The sequence below is a fragment of the Mesoplodon mirus genome (genome assembly GCF_964341445.2).
Source record: "Mesoplodon mirus genome assembly, chromosome: X".
Taxonomy (NCBI): domain Eukaryota; kingdom Metazoa; phylum Chordata; class Mammalia; order Artiodactyla; family Ziphiidae; genus Mesoplodon; species Mesoplodon mirus.
The window spans coordinates 430,128-449,814 of record NC_138981.1 but is presented as its reverse complement, the minus strand read 5'-3'; the positions used below and the strand labels follow the sequence as shown (position 1 = coordinate 449,814).

General features: G+C 59.3%; 1 protein-coding gene across 1 annotated transcript; it reads right to left on the bottom strand.

The window, feature by feature from the left end:
• Nucleotides 1-1,539: 1,539 nt before the first annotated feature.
• SHOX (SHOX homeobox) lies at nucleotides 1,540-11,404 on the bottom strand (the record flags this gene model as incomplete). Its single annotated transcript, XM_082609819.1, has 5 exons — nucleotides 11,048-11,404; nucleotides 7,427-7,635; nucleotides 3,532-3,589; nucleotides 3,343-3,431; nucleotides 1,540-1,785 (listed from the first exon to the last, which is right to left on the bottom strand). The coding sequence occupies exons 1-5, from the start codon at nucleotides 11,319-11,321 to the stop codon at nucleotides 1,540-1,542; spliced, it is 876 nt and encodes a 291-aa protein (XP_082465945.1). The 5' UTR covers nucleotides 11,322-11,404.
• Between the last annotated feature and the right edge of the window lie 8,283 nt (nucleotides 11,405-19,687).

Here is a 19,687-nt window from a genome sequence, read left to right as displayed (position 1 = left end):
CTTTGGAGAACTAGATGGTCACTTCCATCTGAGCAGGCCTGGGTTCACTAAGGCAAAAAAAAAAAACAAGACAAGAAAACCCACAAAAACCCAGAGATGCTCATTTTCGAGGTAGACAAGCCCAGCAAGGGTGCACTGCCCCCCAGATCTCACACAGCACATGCAAAGCACATTGCCTTAAACTCAGGTGCACGATTTGGGACCCTGAACGCTTTGGTTATATCATGTCAAGAGACTTTTCCCATTCTGTGCCAGCTGTTCAGACAAGTTGCTATTTGGTGTTTACACAGTGGGGGAGGAGGGGGACCAATGCACAGAAAAAAAAAAAAAAGGGATGAAAGAAAAGCTAGAACTGGCTACCCTTAGAAAACATTATCTTAAAACTCACTGCCTGGAGGAGGTATCCCAGGCTCTCCTTTTCCCAGAAACAGCTCAGCCCCTGCCCCCCCAGCCGGGCACCCCTCCCCGCCATCCTGCTCCATCCCAAGCCACACACTTACTTCCGTGAATCCAAAGCACTCCCCACCCCGGTCATTTTGGCACTGGCCCCGCAGCATGCAGGGGGAGGTAATGCCCTTCGAAGTCCGAAGCTGACGGGTCAAGAGTGCACAGCTAATTTTTTTTAAATCTATAATATTTACAATATTGCACTTTACTGCACTTAATTGCATGTCACTAGCGTGGATGCTGCATCAGTATTATACCTTCAAACCACGTGCCCCTGTGTCCCCAGTGCAAGTCCTTTGCATCTGAATTCTGGAAAACAGCCAAAAATGTCATTCGGGAATCAAAGACTGGAAAAGTTATAAAGTTGCCTGTCCTATGGCACAAGGAATCCTGAATCTGGTGCTCTGGGGCCAAACGTGTGCATGAAGATGGTGAGTTAGCAAGGTCACAACGTGAAACACTGAGGTCCCCACGACCACCACCACCTCAGCGAGGTCTTCAATTGCGTTTCGTTATTGCTACCTTTCAGGCGGAGGGGAGGGGGGCGGGCGCGCAAGCAGAGCACGGGGCCCCTGCCTCGGATGCAGAAGTCCATATTGAAATCCACACGGGTCCTGCAGCTCCTTGGATGAAATTGAGTTCACGGCAGTGAATAAAATTGTTGGCATCCAAGCACTGGCTTCTTCGGCGGAGACCAGCCCCAGATCTTTCTGTGTAACAGACTCTTAAGATCTTGGAGAGGCGTGTAGGAGGCCGCATGCACAGGGTGGGAACGCGGGCAGCAGAGAAGGACGCAGCGCCGCGGGACTCCACGTGGCCCCGGGGTCCCAGGACGCACAGACGGCGTGGTCGAGGGCTGACTTGGCTGGTCTGACGCTCACCTCCCCTCTCTTCTGCACAGTCTCTGCGAGGCTTTGGCGGGGTCCTGCGGTCCTGGGATGCCCCCTCCCGAGGACTGCTCCAGGCGGGGAAGGCGCTGCGCCCTCGCTCCGGGGCGTCCGCGCGGCCGTCGCGGGGCGCGGAGGGGTCGAGTGCAGGACGCAGCGCGGACGGGGCGGCGGGGCCGGGGCGGGCGCGGGGCCGGGCGGCGGGTCAGAGCCCCAGGGCCTCGGCGTGCTTGCGCGCCTTCAGCCGCAGGTCGGCGATGCTGGAGTTTTTGCTGTTGCTCTTGGCGGCGGCAGCCACGACGGCGGCGGCCGAGGCCGAGTCGGCCAGGGATGCGATGGGCAGCCCGAAAGGCGGCGGCGGGAACATCAGGTAGGGCGCGTGCGCCGCCAGGTGTGGGTGCAGGTGCGGGTGGGCGTGCGCCACGCCTTCCAGCTGCAGCTGTGCCTGGACCTGCGAAGGCAGAACCCGCACGGTGAGGACGCGACTTCTAGGGGGCTTTCCCCCCTCGAGGACCCCCCCCCGAGGGCGTCTCCTCTCCCGGGGAGCCATCGCCCCTTCCCGCGCCCCAGGGACTACCACCCACTGTCCTCGGGACACCCGGTGCCACGACCGGGTCACTGGCTGCTTTGGGCAGAACCGGAGCCAGGGAGTCGGCACAGATCCCCGGTGCGGTAGCGCCCGAGCGTCTACAGCTGGTACCTCCTCCTCTCCAGACCCACGGCTGATTCTTTGACGCATCCCCGACTCAGGGTCCGGCTTTAGGCTCAGGCTTCCACCCCGCCACCCCCCTTCCCAGGGACCCGGAGTCCTCGAATCTTCCAGGAGCACAGCCAAATCTGCAGGCTCCGACCGCCTAATTTCACCAGGACCCAATGGCTGACCCCACGTCGTGGGGGGCAGCTGTTCCTGTGATGCTGAGGGGCCACCCTGCCCTGGGGAAGGGGTGCTGAGGGGTGGAAGATGGGCCCAGCCGCGGAGGTGTGGGTCCAAGGGAACAGGGCGTGGACGTCTGCCCTGCGCACGGCAGCCCTGGACGCCCTCCCAGCCTTGGGCGCCGTGACTTTGAGGGCGCGCGGCCAACAGCCCACCCTCACCCCATCTCCATGGTGTCACACGTAGCTGACCCTCCGGGCCGGGACAGGCCCACCGGACCTCGTGCCCTCAGCAAACCCGGGTCCAGCTACAAACCCAGGCCTGCCCGTAGGAGCAAAAGTCCTGCATGTGGAGGCCACGCCTTCGCTCTGGCCAGGGCACCGCCAACCCACCAGCGCGGGCACGCCTACCCCCCATGCTGGGGTCCCCAGCCCAGCCCTGCAGGCGAGTGGGCCTTGAGCTCTAGCCCCGGGGCTCCCTCCACCCACCCGACGCTGGTCCAGAGCAGGGGCGAGGACTTTGGGGCACCCGGTCTCCGAGGCGGTCTTCCTACCCCCTGGCAGCCCCCTCCTCCGCGCAGCGCACCCAGCGCCCCGGACCCTCCCTGCTCTGCTAGGAGCTGGGCGGGATGCCCCACTGTGAGGCGCGCGGGGGAGGGGAGGGGGCGTCGAGGCCCAGGTGCAGGAGGGGCACTGAGACCCCCTGCGAGGCCCTGGGCAAGCCGAAGCCGGGGGGGTTGGGTGTAGACACGGGTCCTCAGGCCCAAGCGGCAGCAAACCCCTCCCTCCCGCCAGGCGGTGAGCGAGTGGGTGGTCCCGGGTGGGTGGGGATTTTTCCCTCCGACTTTAGTGAAACTGTGCTGGGGTTTCTGTCCTAGCCCTCCCAAAGGTAACTCTCGGAGATTTTCAGCGTGGTGCTAATACGTGCCAATGGGTTTATAAATGTCCCCCTTGTGAAAGCGGCCTCTTTGCTTCAGCAATGGCATCTTCAGCGGAGACCAGCCCCAGATCTTTCTGTGTAACAGATTCTTAAGATCTTGGAAAGTTCTCCCTCCCCGGGAGGCGCCGGGGAGGCGACGGCCCCCTCTCTGTTCTGTTCGGAAGGAAGAAAAACAAAAAACAAAAAACGAGCTACCTGTTGGAAAGGCATCCTCAGGGCGCCCATGTTCACGTAGGGTGCCACCCTGCAGGCGTCCAGATGACTGGCGGTACCCAGGATAACGCCTGAGAGGAAACACAGGAGGCGTGAACCCCGCCCGCTGCTCCCAGCGCCTGGCGGGTCTCCCCACCGCCCCTGCCTCCACGCCCGGCCCCTCGCACCCACCTTTATGCATCTGGTTCTCTTGCTTGCGGCACTTGGCTCTCCGGTTCTGGAACCAAACCTGGGAATGAGAGGACAGAAGTGCACCCCCGTGAGCCGGCCAGGCCTTGGCGAGAGTCAGCGAGACCTTGTTTCCCGACACGCCCGGAGAGCGCGCAAGGCGCTTGGGGTTCCTGTCCCCAGAAGGCTGCCTGCCGCCCCTCCGGCCTTCATCCCCGCCCCCGCCCACCCCAGCCCCGCGTAACTGGCTACCTGGAGCTGGGAACAGTCCTCACCTAAGTGAGACCAGAGTGTCAGCATCCAAACATTGAAGGTGAGGAAGTGGGTCCTCGGATGGCGTGGAGAACTTTCCATCCTTCTGTGTGGACATTGCCCCCTCCCCCCTGCCACGCACCGGTCCAACCTGACCTTCCACCCCGATGTTCCACCTTAGCCCCCCACCCACCCACCCACCAGGAATGGGGGGCGCACAGGTGGATACACATCTCCAAATCCATCCCCCTCCCCAATCACACTCAGACACCCTGAGTCCAGAAACTTCCATGACCTCCATGCCCTCCTTGGAAGCCTGGGGGATCCCAGTTAATATTACAGAGTCATGAATGTCCTTGATCCCTAAAAACCGGACGCACCCCAAAAGCGCAGGCTCTGCACTGCAGGCACTCGGCCTCCCTAAGGACATCTAATTCCTGCGGTGCCCAATCAACAGACGAGGCAGGGAGGGAAAGGTGTTGGCACCCTGCCCAGCCTGGCTAACTTCACAGGCCTGGCATCCTCGAAATGCCCCCTCCAGCGCTCGCCATTCTCAACCTCCCCCCTCCTCCAAACAGCCCTGGCCCTTGGTCTGTCACTCGTGGAATCTGGAGTCCCCTCCCTCTGTGTTCTTAGGCACTTAATTTTTCCTACCTGGCTTTCTCCAAAACTTTCCCTTCACACTCACTCACCTATTGCCACAATGGCGGTCACTGACCGTGCAGGGTAATTAGCACAAAGAAAGCCTTCCCCTCGGCCACACTACACTACGCCAGGTAGCTCAGGGACCCTGCGTTGTTCCAAGCCCAGGGCCTGGGGCCACTCCCTACTCCCACGCTGCCCGGAAACCTCAGCTCCCGCAGAGGTTGCAAGCACCCGGGAGTCGAGGAAAAGCTGAACTTTTCCATCCCAGCCTCTTCAGGGGCAGTTTTCTAACCAAGGCTGAGCCGTGGGCCCGCCTGTTGGAACTGGCTTTCCACAACGTTGGAAACCTCACCCAGCCACGCTCTAGGGAACCTGGCAAACTTTGGTGTTGTTTCCCCGAAAAGTATTTCCAAAACAAAAAGTGCCCCTTGCAAGCTGAGATTCACAAATCTTTACTCCATTTCCAAAGCCTGCACTCACTTTCCTTCTCCCACATCCCGCCGTGACTCTCCCCCCAACCCCATCCGGCAGGGACGAGACTCCTTTCCCTTTCGGACCCTTCCTCAGCGCCTCTTTCTCCTTGGGGTCCCGTACCCGTCCTCAGGAGAGCAGAACCAGACGCGCAAATTCTGCTCCCCCTGGAAGGGCATTTTTCAAAAACAGAATCCTATTTAAATCTAGAAAGCAAGCTCCCTTTCCCATCAGCGGGGGAAAGAAAAAAAAAAGATTATGGAGAATAAAAGTGATGAATTAGCTGCGCGTTTGGCGATAATAAATCAGGCTTGGGGTGATTCACGATCAATTCCAATTAGTCCTGAATATGCTAAGTAAAGCGCAGTACAGTGGTTTAGACAGTTATTTCTTCATTAAGGACCAGTCACTGATTTCTCTCACAAATGCTGTAATCTGATTTCCTTTTGATTTCCATTACAGACAGTGAATAATGACATTTAATTTAGCTCTGCGCCATAAACCCAAAGATATTTGTTGTAATTAAATTACCGCCGCTTCTCACCGTGGTCTCATAACTTTCGATTATAACCCTGACAGCTGGGTGATGTGAGTTTCCAGTACAACACCAAAAATAAAAGGTCAATAAAGGACCAGCTTCCAAAGGATCCTCAATTTATTTACAGCAAATTTCCACTCTAAATTGAAACTCTATCTTCTAACAACCCAGGACAGGCTGTACCAAAAAGGATTACCAAACACGTCACAGACAGGATTAAAATATAGTGCATTTTCGTCTCTTCCTTTTGGCGTCTCCCCAGCAACCCCCCACTTCTGCACAGCGGGGTACGTGTTTTAACTAATTGGTTTTTATGAGCACTTTCTGCCTTCTCTTTATTATACGATTCTTTTCCCTGTGGCCAATAGGAAATTATGTCTTTTTTTCCTTCCCATGTTTATTTTTATTATTATTTACAGTCGTTAAATTTTAATTCACCTCTGGGTCGATAGGCTTTCGTTTTCTACCACTACCCTCCCCCCTTTATTTTAGGGCTTTTCTCAAGATCTGCAGCCACCCAAGAACCAATTTTCTCCCAACTCGGTCTCTCCTGCTAAGGCGCTATTCAGTAATAGACTACTGAAAAGAAATAGTGTGGAATTAAATTACAAGTAATTTATTTTTATAGAAACAGTACATCAAGGCCTGGGAGATATTACAGATCTCAGGCAGAAAGGCTGTGAAATGACATAAAAGTTGATGTCCCCTTCAGCAAAAGTTTAATCTTTTCATTAATTTATACGGTGCAGCCCCATCCATCTTTCCCGAGAAAGGTGGCCAGTCTCCCCCGCCTTCCCCCCGCTTGCGGAGGCCACAGATGCCCGGACACATTCGTTTGGGGACAGGGTCCCCAGAGCTACTCCGCCCGTGGTCCCAGCGATGCAGTATGGTCCTGGGAAGCCCTGCGGCTGCACGGAATTCTGGACAGACTCGGGGACGGTTGCATTTCACCTTAAGCAGCCGTTTTCACCGCACCGACGGGGAAAGATGGAAGGCATGAGGGTGCAAACGCCCCCCCCCTTTTTTTTTTTTTACAAATTAAAGATTTTTGTGAAACACTCTCTATAAACGCTTTCTGTGTTTTCGTTTCTTCAATACAATCCGGGTGAAGTTGTGTTTGAAATGCTGACCCTATACCAATAAGAAACCCGTTCTTTCAAAGCCCTGGCTTTACGTGGTTCCCTCCCCCCGTTGGCAGTATTAATTCCATTTATTTAAATAACCAGTCCCCAGAGCCCAGGGACCCTGACCCCTTTTCCTTCTCTCCCCGGCGCTGCTGTCCTGCCCAGAACCGTCAAAGCCGACGGAAAGCCCAGCAAAACATCGAGGCCCGACCTTCCGGTGGCGGGGACGGGGGGCGGGGGGGGCGACCCTGCGGTACCCGGAGGAGGCGATTTGGAAGCGAATCTTTGATCCCCACCCCCCAATAAATAAATGAATGCATTTCACGCAAACGTTTACAAAGCCCGAGAAAAGCGAACCGGGAGCGTCTCCCCCCGCCCCCCCCCCCGCGCGCACGTGCGACGAACACCCAGGGCCCCCTTAGACGGCGGCTCGCCAGATGGGGCATCACGACTTCATGCGTCCGGTCCCCGCCCCCGCGCCCCCCCTGCCCCGCGCCCGGGCTAATCCGGCACCGCGCGGGCAGGAGCCGCAATCCTCAAGACTCCCGCCCGCCTCCTCTTCCCATCTCTGTTCCCTGCAGTGGAGCGAGCGGGCTGCAGAGGAGCGGGTAAGACTTTGGCGGCGACGGCGGGGCGGGGGCGGGGGGAGGAGAGGCGAACCAGTGGGAAGTAGAGAACCACGTTCCTGATGAGCTGGAGGTGCGGGACGAGCCAGCCAGGCCGGGCGCAGGAGGCCTGACCGCGAGGCCCCGGGGCGCCTCCCAAAGCCCGGCTCCAGCCGCTCCCCCCTACCGCGGTCCCCGCGCTCCTGGAAGGGCCCGGCGGCCCGGCCGAGGAGTGGGCGTCGGGGCCGGGCCCGCGCTCTCACCTGCACGCGCGCCTCCGAGAGCCCCAGGCGCTGGCTGAGCTCCTCCCGCATGAAGGCGTCGGGGTAGTGAGTCTCGTCGAAGAGTCGCTCCAGCTCGTTGAGCTGCTCCAGCGTGAAGTTGGTGCGGCTGCGCCGCTGCTTCAGCTTCGTCTGCCCGTCCTCGTCCTCCGACTTCACGTCCTCGCGCTTCTCCTTGCAGTCGTAGATACCTACGGCGGGCCGAGGGCACAGCGCTGAGCCCACCCCCCGGCCCCCGCGTCCCCGGCCCGGGCCGCCACGAGCCCCTCCGCCGGCTCCCGCCCCGTCCCCCCGGCCCGGCCCGGCCCCGCGCGGGGACGCTTGGGCGCGACGTGCTGAAAGCCTGTGTGTGCTCGCGGTGCAGGGACCTCGGTGGCAAACGCGCCCTGACGCAAAGCGGCGTCAAGTCGATAAAGCAAACTCCAGGGCAGGACGCGCTATTTTCTAATAACTCGAGCCCCGGCGCCGCGGTGTTTCTTGGCCTAAAATCTCTGAATAGTTTCCTCAATTATCCTCTTCGCCTCTGTTGACATATTGACATAGCCTAACCTTCTCTCTCTCTCCCTTTTTATTTTTTTTGAAGGGGAGTGGAGTGTTAAATATTATTAAGTCAGAGAAGCTTAGGCAGAATCGCCCAAGTGTCGGGTCCCTGGCGGGGCGCCCGCAAAGTGCGCAGGGAGAGCCCAGGCCAGGCTGGGGTCCAGGCCCCCCGAGGGCCGCCGCTCCCGCCTGCAGCGCAGCAGGACAGGGGCCGTGCCAGCCGCCAGCCGGGCCAGAGCCTCCCTCAGGACGCCGTGGAGGCGGGCGCTCGCCCGAGCTCACCTCCTTCTGACCAAGAAAGCGCAGCCGTATCTTAAGGCGGGCACCCTGAGAGCACGGTCCCTTGACTTCCGGTTTTGTCCCTCCGTCTCTTGGACACACATTCTCACTCCCCATCAGGACACCAAGAGTGACACTTTCCTAGGTCCAAACATTACGACAGCAGCTACATTTGCTGGGGGAGCGGGCAGGGTATCAGGCAGACGGCTCAGGATTTAGGAGATTCTAACCCAGACACCTCTCCTTCCCACCGCTAGGAAATGAAGCCCCTCACCAAGCTCAGGGATTTAAAATAAAAGTTGCCCCCCCCGTTGCACAGTTGGTGGAAGCTGCATTTCAGCACCCCTTGCGTTTTCTTGTGCTTTTTCTCCGATCATAGGGCCTGCTGGGTGCAAGCAAAGAGGACCCCCATGCCCTCATTAGATGTCCCATCTGTGTCAAGGAGAAGAGGGAGGCTTTCAGGACGCTCTATCCAAGGAGTCTGGGGTTACACCCGTTCTGAGAAGCCTCTTAGCAGTAAGCCCAGAAACTTGCAAAGGGCGAAGACCCAGATCCTCTACCGGGCCAGGGAAAAATCCGGGCACCCAGTTCCCACCCCACCCCACCCCCCACCGGGGTCCCTGAGCTGGACACCAGAACCCAAGTCCTAGGTCTGCCTAAAAGCCTCTCCTCAAGGCTGCTGAGCACTGGACACTCAATCCCACCCCGGATCTTAAAGCCTCTCTCACCTCCTGAAAGAGATGCATTTCCAAGAACACCTTATTTCTCCCCAACGGGAAATCCTTTCCCGGAGGCGGCCCCAACTCTGCTTTCTCCTTCAGGTCTCTTAAGTCTGAACCCCAGGGATTGAGCCCAGATGAGGAGCTGGCCTTCAAAGTCCTCCAGAACCCACGGCAGGCTGTGCAGAATCCACAGGCTGCCGTGCCCGGCTCAGCGGGATCTGCTGCTCAGGCTCCCAAGACCTCTGGGTTTCTCCGAAGCCCAAGCATCTCCCGCCTCTCCATTTTGCTCCCGTTCTGCAAATTCGGCCTGGGGCTCAGCCCTGCCAGGGGTCTGCACACCCAGGCAAAAGGGAAAAGGTGCAGCTGGGGCTTTCCTAACCCCTTCCTGCTGCCTGTACTTCTAGCCCGGTCTTATTTTCCTCTCTCCTTCGAAAAAGGCCTCGATTGTACTCTGCTCTCCTTCCATGGGCCTTTTTGCAGGGTCCCCCTGCCTTGGCTGTCCAGGGTGAGAGGAGACAGACAGAAGAGGGGACTCAGCCTCTAAGGTGGATGGGGGAAGCCGTCAGGAGCCCGGGAGGTCAGTCGCCCGCCGGGTGCTGTAAATTAAATGTCAGCCCTGACAAGTGCACAGCCGACAGACAGCCGTGTCTCCATCAGAGCAAACTCTCTTTGTAGGAATCATAAAGCCAGGTGCGTGAGGCCTCGCCAAGGGGTGAGCCCCGAGATATGACAGGCCAGGCTCCGGCTGCCTGGGCTCTCAGAAGCCAGGGGCTTATTCCTAAGCCTCTGCCAGCTTTCTGCTTCCACAAGGTCAAGGTCTCCGAAAGCTGTCTGGGTCATCCACTGGGCTTCAAGGCCAGCACACCTGGACTCTGCCACCCAAGTGCAAGGGCCACAAGAGCAGGAGGCGTAGGGTCCCCACTCTCCGGCCGTGACCTCTCTCAACACGGACAGAGAATGAAACAGGACCCAGGAGCCACATGGCAAGCTTCTGTATTTCCTCTTTGTAGTGAGAAATAGACCTTCATATACTTTCAAACGCTGCCCCCTGAGAAATCGAGCCAATTTTATTCCTCTGATTTATAGCTGCTGGTTGCCCTGTTTGTACGGAGATTCCCCCGGGTTGGGACCACCGCTGTCCAGCTGAGAGAACCCTTGTAAACATGTTTTTTCCAATCCCCCGCGTTCAACAGCAGCGCAAAACGCCGCGGAGATTTCGGGGGGAAAGCAGACGGAAGGAGGCCCAGGACGCAGCCGGCGTGCAGCAGGGCCAGCTGCGCCCTGACAGCCTGGGGTAGGGCGGCCGCGTGCGCGGGGCCACAAGCCTCCCCGGGCCCTTCTGCCCCTTGTAGACCCTGACCACCTGCGGGCACGCGGTTGGTTTTATTCTACAGGCCCGCGGCAGCCAAGATCCAGCCCCAAGGTTCAAGGGGAAAGTTTTCCCTGAGAGGAAACCACGCGGAGAGGCGCAAGAGGGCGAAGAGGCGATGGAACGCCTTGCCTCCCCGACTGCCCGCCAGCGCAGCTCTCAACGCGGCCCATTTCGAGCTCGGGAAGGCGCTTGGAGAGACGTGTGTGGATCTCTCTGCGGGCGTGGAGGCGGACGTAAGACAGACCGGCAGGCACACAGGCAAGCAGCCAGCAGCTCTCCAGCCGACCTGGGTTTACAAGCCCATACACCCGGATTCCCCCCTAACGCGGGAAAGTTCCCGCTGTGGAGCCCAGTGCCAACGCCCAGGGAGGCGATCCTCCGGCGGCGCGCGGCCCCAGCCGCTGCCCGTCCTGGGCGCCTCTGCCTCTCTCCTTCCCGGCTTCCTCGCTTCTCCAGCCGAATCCTCCCCTCCCCCGTTTGGTTTCTTTCTTACGAAAAAGACTGGCGATGCACTGCCGGGGCCTTTGCGTCCGAGCCGTGGCTGTACATTCAGCGTTTGGGGTCGAACGGAGAGCGAACCGCGGCCCCCGGGGCCTCTGCGCGCGCGGCGCCAGGGGCAGGCGGCCAGGCTCGGCGGCGAGGAGACGCCGTCCCCGGGAGGGGCCCGGAGCCGGCGTCCGGAGAGCTTACCTTCGGCGGCCCTCCCCGAACCGAACTCTTTCAGTTTGTCCTTGTCGTTGTCCACGTGGTCCTTAAAGAGATGCACCGGACAGTGGCCGCTGCCCTCCGTTATGTCCTGGAGGTTGGGTTCCGAGACCCCCAGCTCCCGGGAGCGCGCCAGTCCGCTCTCCAAAACTTCCCTGTAAGTGATCGAATCCTTCTTGGCTCCGCCGCCGCCGCCGCCGCTGCTCTCTTTGCTCTTCTGGTCAAAAGATTTGGATACAAAAGCCGTGAGCTCCTCCATGGTGGCCGGGGGCTGCGGGGGTCCGCGGGGCTCGGCGGGGCTGGCTGGGAGCCGGGCTGGGGTCCGCACGCCTCCCGCGCGGACACGACTCTGTCCGTGTGAGGGTGGACCTCGCCTGCTGTTATTTATGGCCTTCAATTTGCGATCTCACTATTTATACACGGCTACGTCCGCCCAACCCCCAACGCTCCCTGTCTGCAGCAATTACAGCTCCCGGCTCGGCGGCGGGCGCACGCAGAGACGCTGTCTCTCCCCCACCTCCAGGCCGGCAATTGGCTTTCTTTTCATTTCATCACTGCTTGGCGTCTGTGCACCTTGGTGTGGAGAGGTAAAGATCAAGTTTTTGAAGGCAGAGAGAGAGAGAGCGCGCGCGCGGGCGCAGGCGCCAGCTCCCCGAACAGGTATCCGCATTCTCTCCGTGGCTGGCGGAAACGAACCTCGAGCAGGAGTTTAGGGCTTGTGAGGACGTCCTGGCCTGCCGGCCCCGGGAGCAGCGCAGCCTTGCGCCTCGAACGGTATCGTCGCAGGACGTGTCCGGGCGTGGTCGTGCGGGGACTCCAGCGAGGGCACCCGGGCGGCGGGGACGCGCCATCACAGACGGGAATGAGTCCCAAGTTGGAGATGCGGTGGGATTGCGGGCTGGACCCGCCGGCGAGGCCCGCGGAGCCAGCGGGTGGAGCGGGTGCGCGCGGCGTGCCGGGGGGGGGAACAGCTCTAGGACCCCGAAAGTGAGAGGAAGGGTCCAGGTCTAGCCGAACGTGGGCGCCCGCGCCTCGGCGGCGTTGGTGCAAAGCCGCTCGCAGACCACGGAGGGGCCGGGGACACGGACGCTGCGGGCCACGAGCGCCTGGAGCGCGCTGGTCCAGACGCGGAGAAGCCGGAGGGTCTCTGGGAGAACTGGTTCGTACACAGTGGTCCGTGGGGCGCGCGTCAGATCCCGTCCGGCCGGACCGACGCAGCCTTCCTTAGAGCCGTGCTGTCAGCCCGGTGTCTGGGAGATTTACTGGGGGTGGGGAATATATGTATTTTTGGTTGTGCCACAGTGCTCCTGAGCAGATCCTGACTCCCTCGGAACTTTATAACGTGCTTAAAAGGAGCCACTTTTTCTCACCTGCAATACGAAATTCATTGGGCAATCCCGGCAGCTGAAGAAGTCCTCTTATCTGCAAATAAAGTGACTTTTCTGTTCTCCCCTCTTTTTCCCTGCAACCTCCCCCTCGTCTCACCTTCCACCTGCTGCCCCCGCCCCGCTGGAGTTGGGACAAGGCTGTTGGCGAGGGGTACGGGGGTGGGGGGGGAGTGTTAGGCGCTTTGGAGGAGTTCGTTTTGCGTTTTCTGAAGTCACGTCCTCCAACGAAGCGCCGCTTAGTCAGACCCCAGGATCGGGGCCACGCTCGGCGGTTCCCAGTGTTCGGTCCAGCGTCCGGAGCCGGACAGCAGTTTCCTTCAGCGGGAAGGAACGTGAACGATTTCTCCTGAATCCCCGGGGCCAGGGTCGGGTTCACACGGGGGTGCCTTGATCCGGGGGGAGGGGGTGTGAAGCCAGAGAGGTGGGGAGAGAGGGGGGTCGGGAGTGGGAACAGAGCAGCTCGTCCTTCCCCCTTTCCTCTCCTTCCTTCTCTCCCTCCCTCGCTCCCTCCATGTCTCTCCCGGTGTTTTCTGCTCTCCTCGCCGCCCTCCATCCATCCTCCGGGAGCGCTGCGCCCGTGCTCCTCCGCGCGGCCCCGGCTGCTCTGCCCCGCATACAGCGGACGGAGCTGGGGGATTTGGGGGCCGCTGCCTCCCCCGGACTTCAAAAGCGAAAGGCGAAGAAGCGCTCGCAACTTGACAAACAGGTCTTTGTCACCGCGGCCCTCTAATCAAAGCGAAGGCGCGCAGATATCACACAGAATTACAAATAGCCCCTCATGCATTATGCATGCAGCCGCCTTGCGGGTCTGCGGGGGAAACGCCGAGGGCCGCTCCCGGAGCCGGGTAGCGCAGGGCGCGCGGGGCGCGGGGCGGCCCAGGAGCTCAGGGTCCTTGCCAGGGCCCCCCACGCCGCATTCACTCCTTGGGGCGCATCTTCCAACCCTACCCAGTCTAGGGACACCCCCCCCCGCCCACAAGCGAACGTTCTTTTTGCAAGAAACGGTAGATCCACAGGAGGGAGCGGGGAGAGAAGCGGGCATTAGCAGCAGATCTGGGGGGAGAGGGCTCTGGGCCGGAGCAGCTTTCTGGGGTCCTCACAGGTTAGGGTAGCTTTTTCCCTCCTCACCTCCTCCCATCTGGCCACTCCTCCAGCTTCAGGTGAAGAGGCCAAGTCCCCAGGGACCTAGTGGTGAACCCCCGACCTGCAGCCTGCCCACCCCTCCCTGGACCTCCCCTACAATCTCAGCGACCCAACCTTCCCTGGGGGAGGGGTCACATAGGGCCTGGCCCTTACATGGCCTGAGGTTCCTTCGCAGGGAACAGGGCTGAGAGGCCCCAGGCCCCCAAGCAGGGCTACCCGCCTTGGACCTCAGACCTTGGACCCTATCCAGGAGAGAACATTGCTGGGACCAGGGTTTTGCGGCCTCCAGGGATCTCCCCAAGGGACACCAGCTGGGGACTCTGGATATTCGAAACCCTGAAGCCTGAGAGAGAATTAAAGCCACCCCCATCCACAGCAGTCCCAACTTTGATTCCCAGTGCAGACGAACGGTTTCGAAATAACCCACCCTAAGAGGAATGAGTCCGTGCCTCTTCTAAGAGTTGTTGGTTAGGAAGGAATCCCCTTTTTACAAAATCACACTTTCTCTCGATGAGCAAAGTGATGGCCTCTTCCTCTAACTTTTGGGGACGGTGGAGAGGAGATCCCCTGAACACCCGCAACTCCCGGCCCCCTGGACAGGGGCCCACAAGGCTCCTTGACCTTCTCTCCTTTAAACCAGAGGCAGCAACGCCCAGCATCAGCCGTTAGTCTCCATATTTTAGCCTGGGCGAGGACATTTTCAACCACATATTTTTGCTAATTCAAGCCGGTGCCCAAGGCCGCAGGGTGGGTACAGTTTATGAAATGTTACATTTACATTTCCGCTGGGGTGAAGGCCGGCGAGGGGCGGGGGAACGCAGAGCTCAGACTCTCCCAGGCATAAGGGGCTCTTGTTTTGAGTTTCTGTAGCTGCTTCCCCCAGAGAGGATCCCTCATCCCAAGATGAGAGGTGAGGACAACATTTGAAAATCTCAACTTGTCTTGGGAGAACGTAGATGCTTTAACATCTCAAATGCATTCTGCCAACTCTGAAAGAGGCAGCGGCTTCATGAAAGTTTGTGGACAGAAACAAAAGCATAGCTCCTTCCTTTAAAACAAAACAGAACCAAACCAAAAAAACAGCAACAAAAAAGAAAGAAGTCCTGGATCGGGCTGGGGTGCAAAAAAGGGGGATCTGGTTTCTGGAAGAACACGGAAGTTCCAACGTGGATTTCACCAAAAGCTCTGCACACACCCTGGAGCTCGCCTGGGTCACTGATCCACGGTGGCGCCCGGCATCACCTCGCACCCCGCTGCCCAGGAACCGGAGCGGACGGGAGCCGCCTGAGTCCTGAATGCCTGAGTCACTCGCTCCTACCCGCGCCCGCACCATCAGGTTTATGATCCACCTGGGAAGAGACACGTAGACAAAATGCAATTAACTGAAATAGAAATGCCAGGACACCCTGTGCTCGGGAGGAAGGAAGGGTCTCTGTCAAGGCGAAGGAGGGTGGAGGCTCTTTCTAATACAACTGGTGGTTCCTGCAGCTTGGAGGTACCCTGGTGTCTGGGTTGGCCCACGTGCCTATGGACCTGGCGGGTGCCAGCCAGGCCCCCATTTGATGGCGTGGGGGAAATGAGTGAGTACCCCACCAGGAGGATGGTTCACAGCCAGCCCGCCGGGGGGGGGGTCCACCCCAGGAGGCCAGAGCTGCCCGGACACCCTCCTCTTTGGCAAGCTGCCCCCGGGAGCGTGGGTTCTCTCGTTCCAGATCTGGTTTCCTGAACTCCGACCACCTTCACCCAGGCCGAGGCCAGACTGGCCGCATTCAGAGCTGGACATTCTGCACCCCTCACTCGCCTGAGTTTACCCCAACTAGAGTCTCTCTGGCCAGCCCTGCAGGCTCGCAGCTTCCTGTCTGGTCCCAGGCTGAGCTGGAAAGCTCAGACACGCTGGTCCCCAGTGGCAGAAAGGGCTGGAGCCGGCCACCCGTGGTGCGTCCTCCTGGCTTGGGACCATTAGAGCAGGCAGGGCGAGGAGGTGGGGGGTGGGGTGGGAGTGGTGATGGGGTTTTCTGCCCGTCCCTGTGCTTTCCCACCTGCAGACAGGAGCCAGGAGACTTCTTAGCAGTACTGTCCACTCCGGGACCTCCATCTGGAAGGCACACTAGTTGAACTTGGATGTCCGGGCACTGCCGTCCAGCCCGGAGCCCTCAGGAAACCTGAGAGAAGAAGAGGCTGTGGACACAGCCGACCGCCTCCCACTCCCACAACTGTGGCCCCAAGCAGCATAGTGGGGGACCGACTCCGGGGGCAAACTTCAGACAGAATGAGGAAATGGACACCGGCGTTCAATTTTATAAAATAATCTGACATTCTGTATGTATGTATGTGAATTAGGTAAATTTTAATGAACTACAGCTGCTGCTAATGGTCTCTCTTGCCTGGTATTTACAAGGCCAAGGGACAGGCGGTAATGAACATTCCAATATTTAATATTTGGTTTATTTAATGCTTAAAAGGTAGGGCCCTGAGTTTTCACGTTTAGCTCAGTAAAACGAAGCTCCTCTGATCCAAGCCGATTTATGTTCAATCAAATCTCATGCCCTGAGCTTCTGAAGAGCAGAGTAGCTTTGGCAGCCGTCTGGGGTGTCCAGCCCTTCTGGGAGGTTGGGAGTCACCGCCCCACTCCGTTTTCCCCACTGCCCACCCCCAGGGTCCTCCTGGCTTCCCATGAAACAGAGGAGGAAGTTCCAAGGAATGCCCCTTCCATCTGGCCCACTTTCTCAGCACCTAATTCCAGAGACGAGGTCTGTTGATAATAATAACGGAGAGTTGATGGTTCTCGCGCAGGAGCGAGCCTTTGTACGAGTAACCAACCCCTCCCTGCACATTAAGCATTTATGAGTATCGATCAGAAGGGCAGGATTTTACAGAGGTCTTAACACTCTTCTCGGACGGGCTCCTCTCTCCCCCTCCCCCTTTGAAATTTAGAAACCTGCCTTTGTATTCCCCCCTACGCTGTTTATTGATTTACGCAAACATCAGTGCTTCCAGCGTGAGGCTAATAGATTTTCATCACGCTGGGGCTCTGTTCATCCAGCTCTTGAATGGATAAGATTGATCCTGTCGACAATTCGACATCTATACGATTAATAAAGGGCGAGATGGGGCAGGATAGGTTCTGTCTCCTCTTTGGAGGGTGGGCCTCCTCTGTGCTGCAAGGCCCCTCCCCCAAGATGTAGGCTTTTGGTTTTTTGTTTCTTTTCACTTAGCCTCACTTTTACTACAAATCCCAGCTCGGGGGGCCGGGGTCGGGGAGGGTGTTCTAAAATAACCCTCAATGCAAAAATGCAACTTTAACAATACATTTCGTAGTAGGAAGTGCTGTTTGCTTTCTGTGGAGTTCCTCTCTCTTTTCCGTGCCATGTACTTTGCAACATCTGGTGGACATTAAAACTCTCTCCTTTCAGATTTAATCACAGGGCCGTTACTTTACGTTTTATTGAAGAAAAACATTATTTTTTCGGGGAGCAAAGCAGTTTACCACAGAGGACCTCTGAAGAGGGCCGTTTTTGTTTTGTTTTGTTTTGTTTTGTTTTGTTTTGTTTTCTGGAGACCACCGCGAAACAAACAATGGGCAGCTCTCCTTCACGATGAATACATTACGCGCTCGCAGGGAGCCCTTTCTGCGGTAATTAATGTTCCTAGGAGCAAGCTCAGGGGTGGATTCTGGGTTTCGTTCGTTCTCGGTTCTGGCACCGGGCCTCAGCACAAGGACACGGAAAGAGCCAGTTCTACCTCCTTCCTGCCGGCGGCCCCTCACCCCGGATTGGCTTCTCCCCGTTACGCACGGGTCGCCGAGAGCTTTGGAAACAGCTCGCTCCAAAACTGGCTCAGAACCTAGGGCTTTCTCTCTCCATTTTCAAAATGCAGACAAAAGGGAGGAACACGTCCCACGCCCACAGCCTGCGAGAGAAGACTCTGCTTCGGAAGACCTGGGCCCCCCGGTCGGAAGCTGGAAGAAAGCGTCCTGCACCCACCGGGCGTCGCTGGGACAGTGGGTCCCAGCCCCCCGGGGCGCAAGCGGAGTACGCAGGGCGCTGTCCCCGCGGGTCGTGCTGGACCGGTGCCCGTGCGCTGCCTTCCTTCCCGGCTCAGGCTCCGGCCAGCGTCCCCAGGCGCCTGGGAACGTGACGCAACGATCTGTACTGTCATTGCCGGCAGAAAAGGCCGCGCAGGGCTCCAGGACCTCGCGACCACCTGCCCAGAGTTTGCAAGGGGTTCAACAAACTGCGATCTCCCCCCACCCCCAAGGAAAGCTAACGGTTACGCTGGTGGGACCGAAACTCGGGCAGCCTCGCGTGCTCCCCACGCGCCATCGACTTTCAGATACCACGTCTTTAGAAAAAGAATCCAGGGAAGGAACTTTCACCCTCTAGCAGGCAGGCATTAATTAAGTGGCCAATCTGTGCAGAAGACACGCCCCCCTCCTCCCCATCTTCTGCGTCCTGAGGCTGCCTTGGAACCAAACGTCCCCTGGGGAAGCAGGCCGACCTTCTGTGCCAACGGCCCCTTCCGGAAGGACAGCTCATCGGCCGGGAGCACCTGGGCATTGGAGTCCCCCCAGGACGGCTTGGGGCCAACAGTACTTATCATGCAAGGCCCTGCACCCCTGGGGTCCCCAAGCCTCCCTCATACCTCAGAATTGGAGCCAACCAGGGTCACCCAGCTTGCTCCCGCCCAGTTCACTGTCAGACAGCTGGGCTGGCTCTCCAGGTTGTGGGTCACCCCCGCAAGCGTCGCCCATCCCAGATGGGTGATTCCTATCACTCGTCAGGGCCTTGTTGAGGAGGGGACTTGGGCTGCCTCTCTCCAGGGCCCCCCTCACGCTACCCCACTAATGAGGAGCCTGCGCTGCCCGCCCAGGGTTGCCTCTGGGAGGCCAGGGGCGTGCCCTTGCCCTGCACCGACTGGGGAACCTGCCAGCCATCGCGGGGGAAGGCGGGTGGGGGGGCGGGGAGAGAGCAGGGAAGGGGCAAAGCCAGGAGTGGGGGGTCAGAGATCTGGGGGGCTGGCGGGTCCGGGCGCTGCTCGGCTAATTGGGAAGCAGAGGCGCAGGCCGGGGCCAGAAGGCGGGGAAGGGGCCCCGGGACGAACAGGGAGAGAGGCTGCCCGTGTCGCTGCCGGCCTTTCCACAGCAGCTCAGCCTCCTGGCCTGAGGCGAAGCTCGGGGCTAGAGGGCTGAGCTCCACCCGCTGGACCCCAGCCAGGAGCCCACCTCGGCGCTCAGCACGAACCCCCCCCCCTCCTCCCCTCCAGCGCTGTCTGCGCACGGGGGAGGGGGGCCGAGGTGGGGGGAAGGGAGCCGGAGCCCGCGGGGGAGGGGTCCACGGGGCGGAGGCGGGGAGGCGGGGGTCGTTATCCTGGCCGGGATCAGGACAGTCACAGGACTGGCCCCCTGGGCAGAAGAAGCCGCCTTGCAGGCCTGGGCACCAGCCAACCAGCTGGGGAGCCTGGAGGCTGGGTGGAGGGGCTGCTGTATCCTTAACTGGCCCCCCACCGGGCTCCGCCCAGCCAGGAAGGCTTAGGGTGGTGTGTGGAGAGCTGGGTTTTCCCTCTCTTGAAGGCAAGGGCCTGCCCTGGGTTCGTTCATTCATTCACTCATTCATGTATTCATTCCTGTATCCCCCTCTGTGCCCGGTCTCTGACTGCTGCACCACTGACATGGCCCTGGAGCTGGCCTGTGCGGCCCGGGTCTGTGCTCCCTTTAGCCCTCACGCTGCCGGTGGGAGAGGAGATTTCAGATGGGCTGGAGGAATCTGGTCCGGGAAAAGCCCTCCACCTGCTCCAATTCTGAAATGCTCTGTGCCTCCCAAGAGGTCTGGGCCCTGTGTGAGGACCAGGAAGGCAGCTTTCAGGTTTGGGGTGAAGAGGGACTCCCCAGGGCAGAGCAGAAGTGGGGGTGATTTGGGGCACGTGTCCAGACCCGTGGGTCCCCGTGGCTTCAGGGCACAACCGGGCTGGATGGGATCCTCTGCGGTTCCTCCTGTCAGCAACTGCTCCTGGATTCTGTCTTCCTGACGCAGAGGGGTCGTCGTTTGTGCGCACAGGTCCGAAGAGGAGGGGGAGATAGAGCGCCCCCAAGGCTACA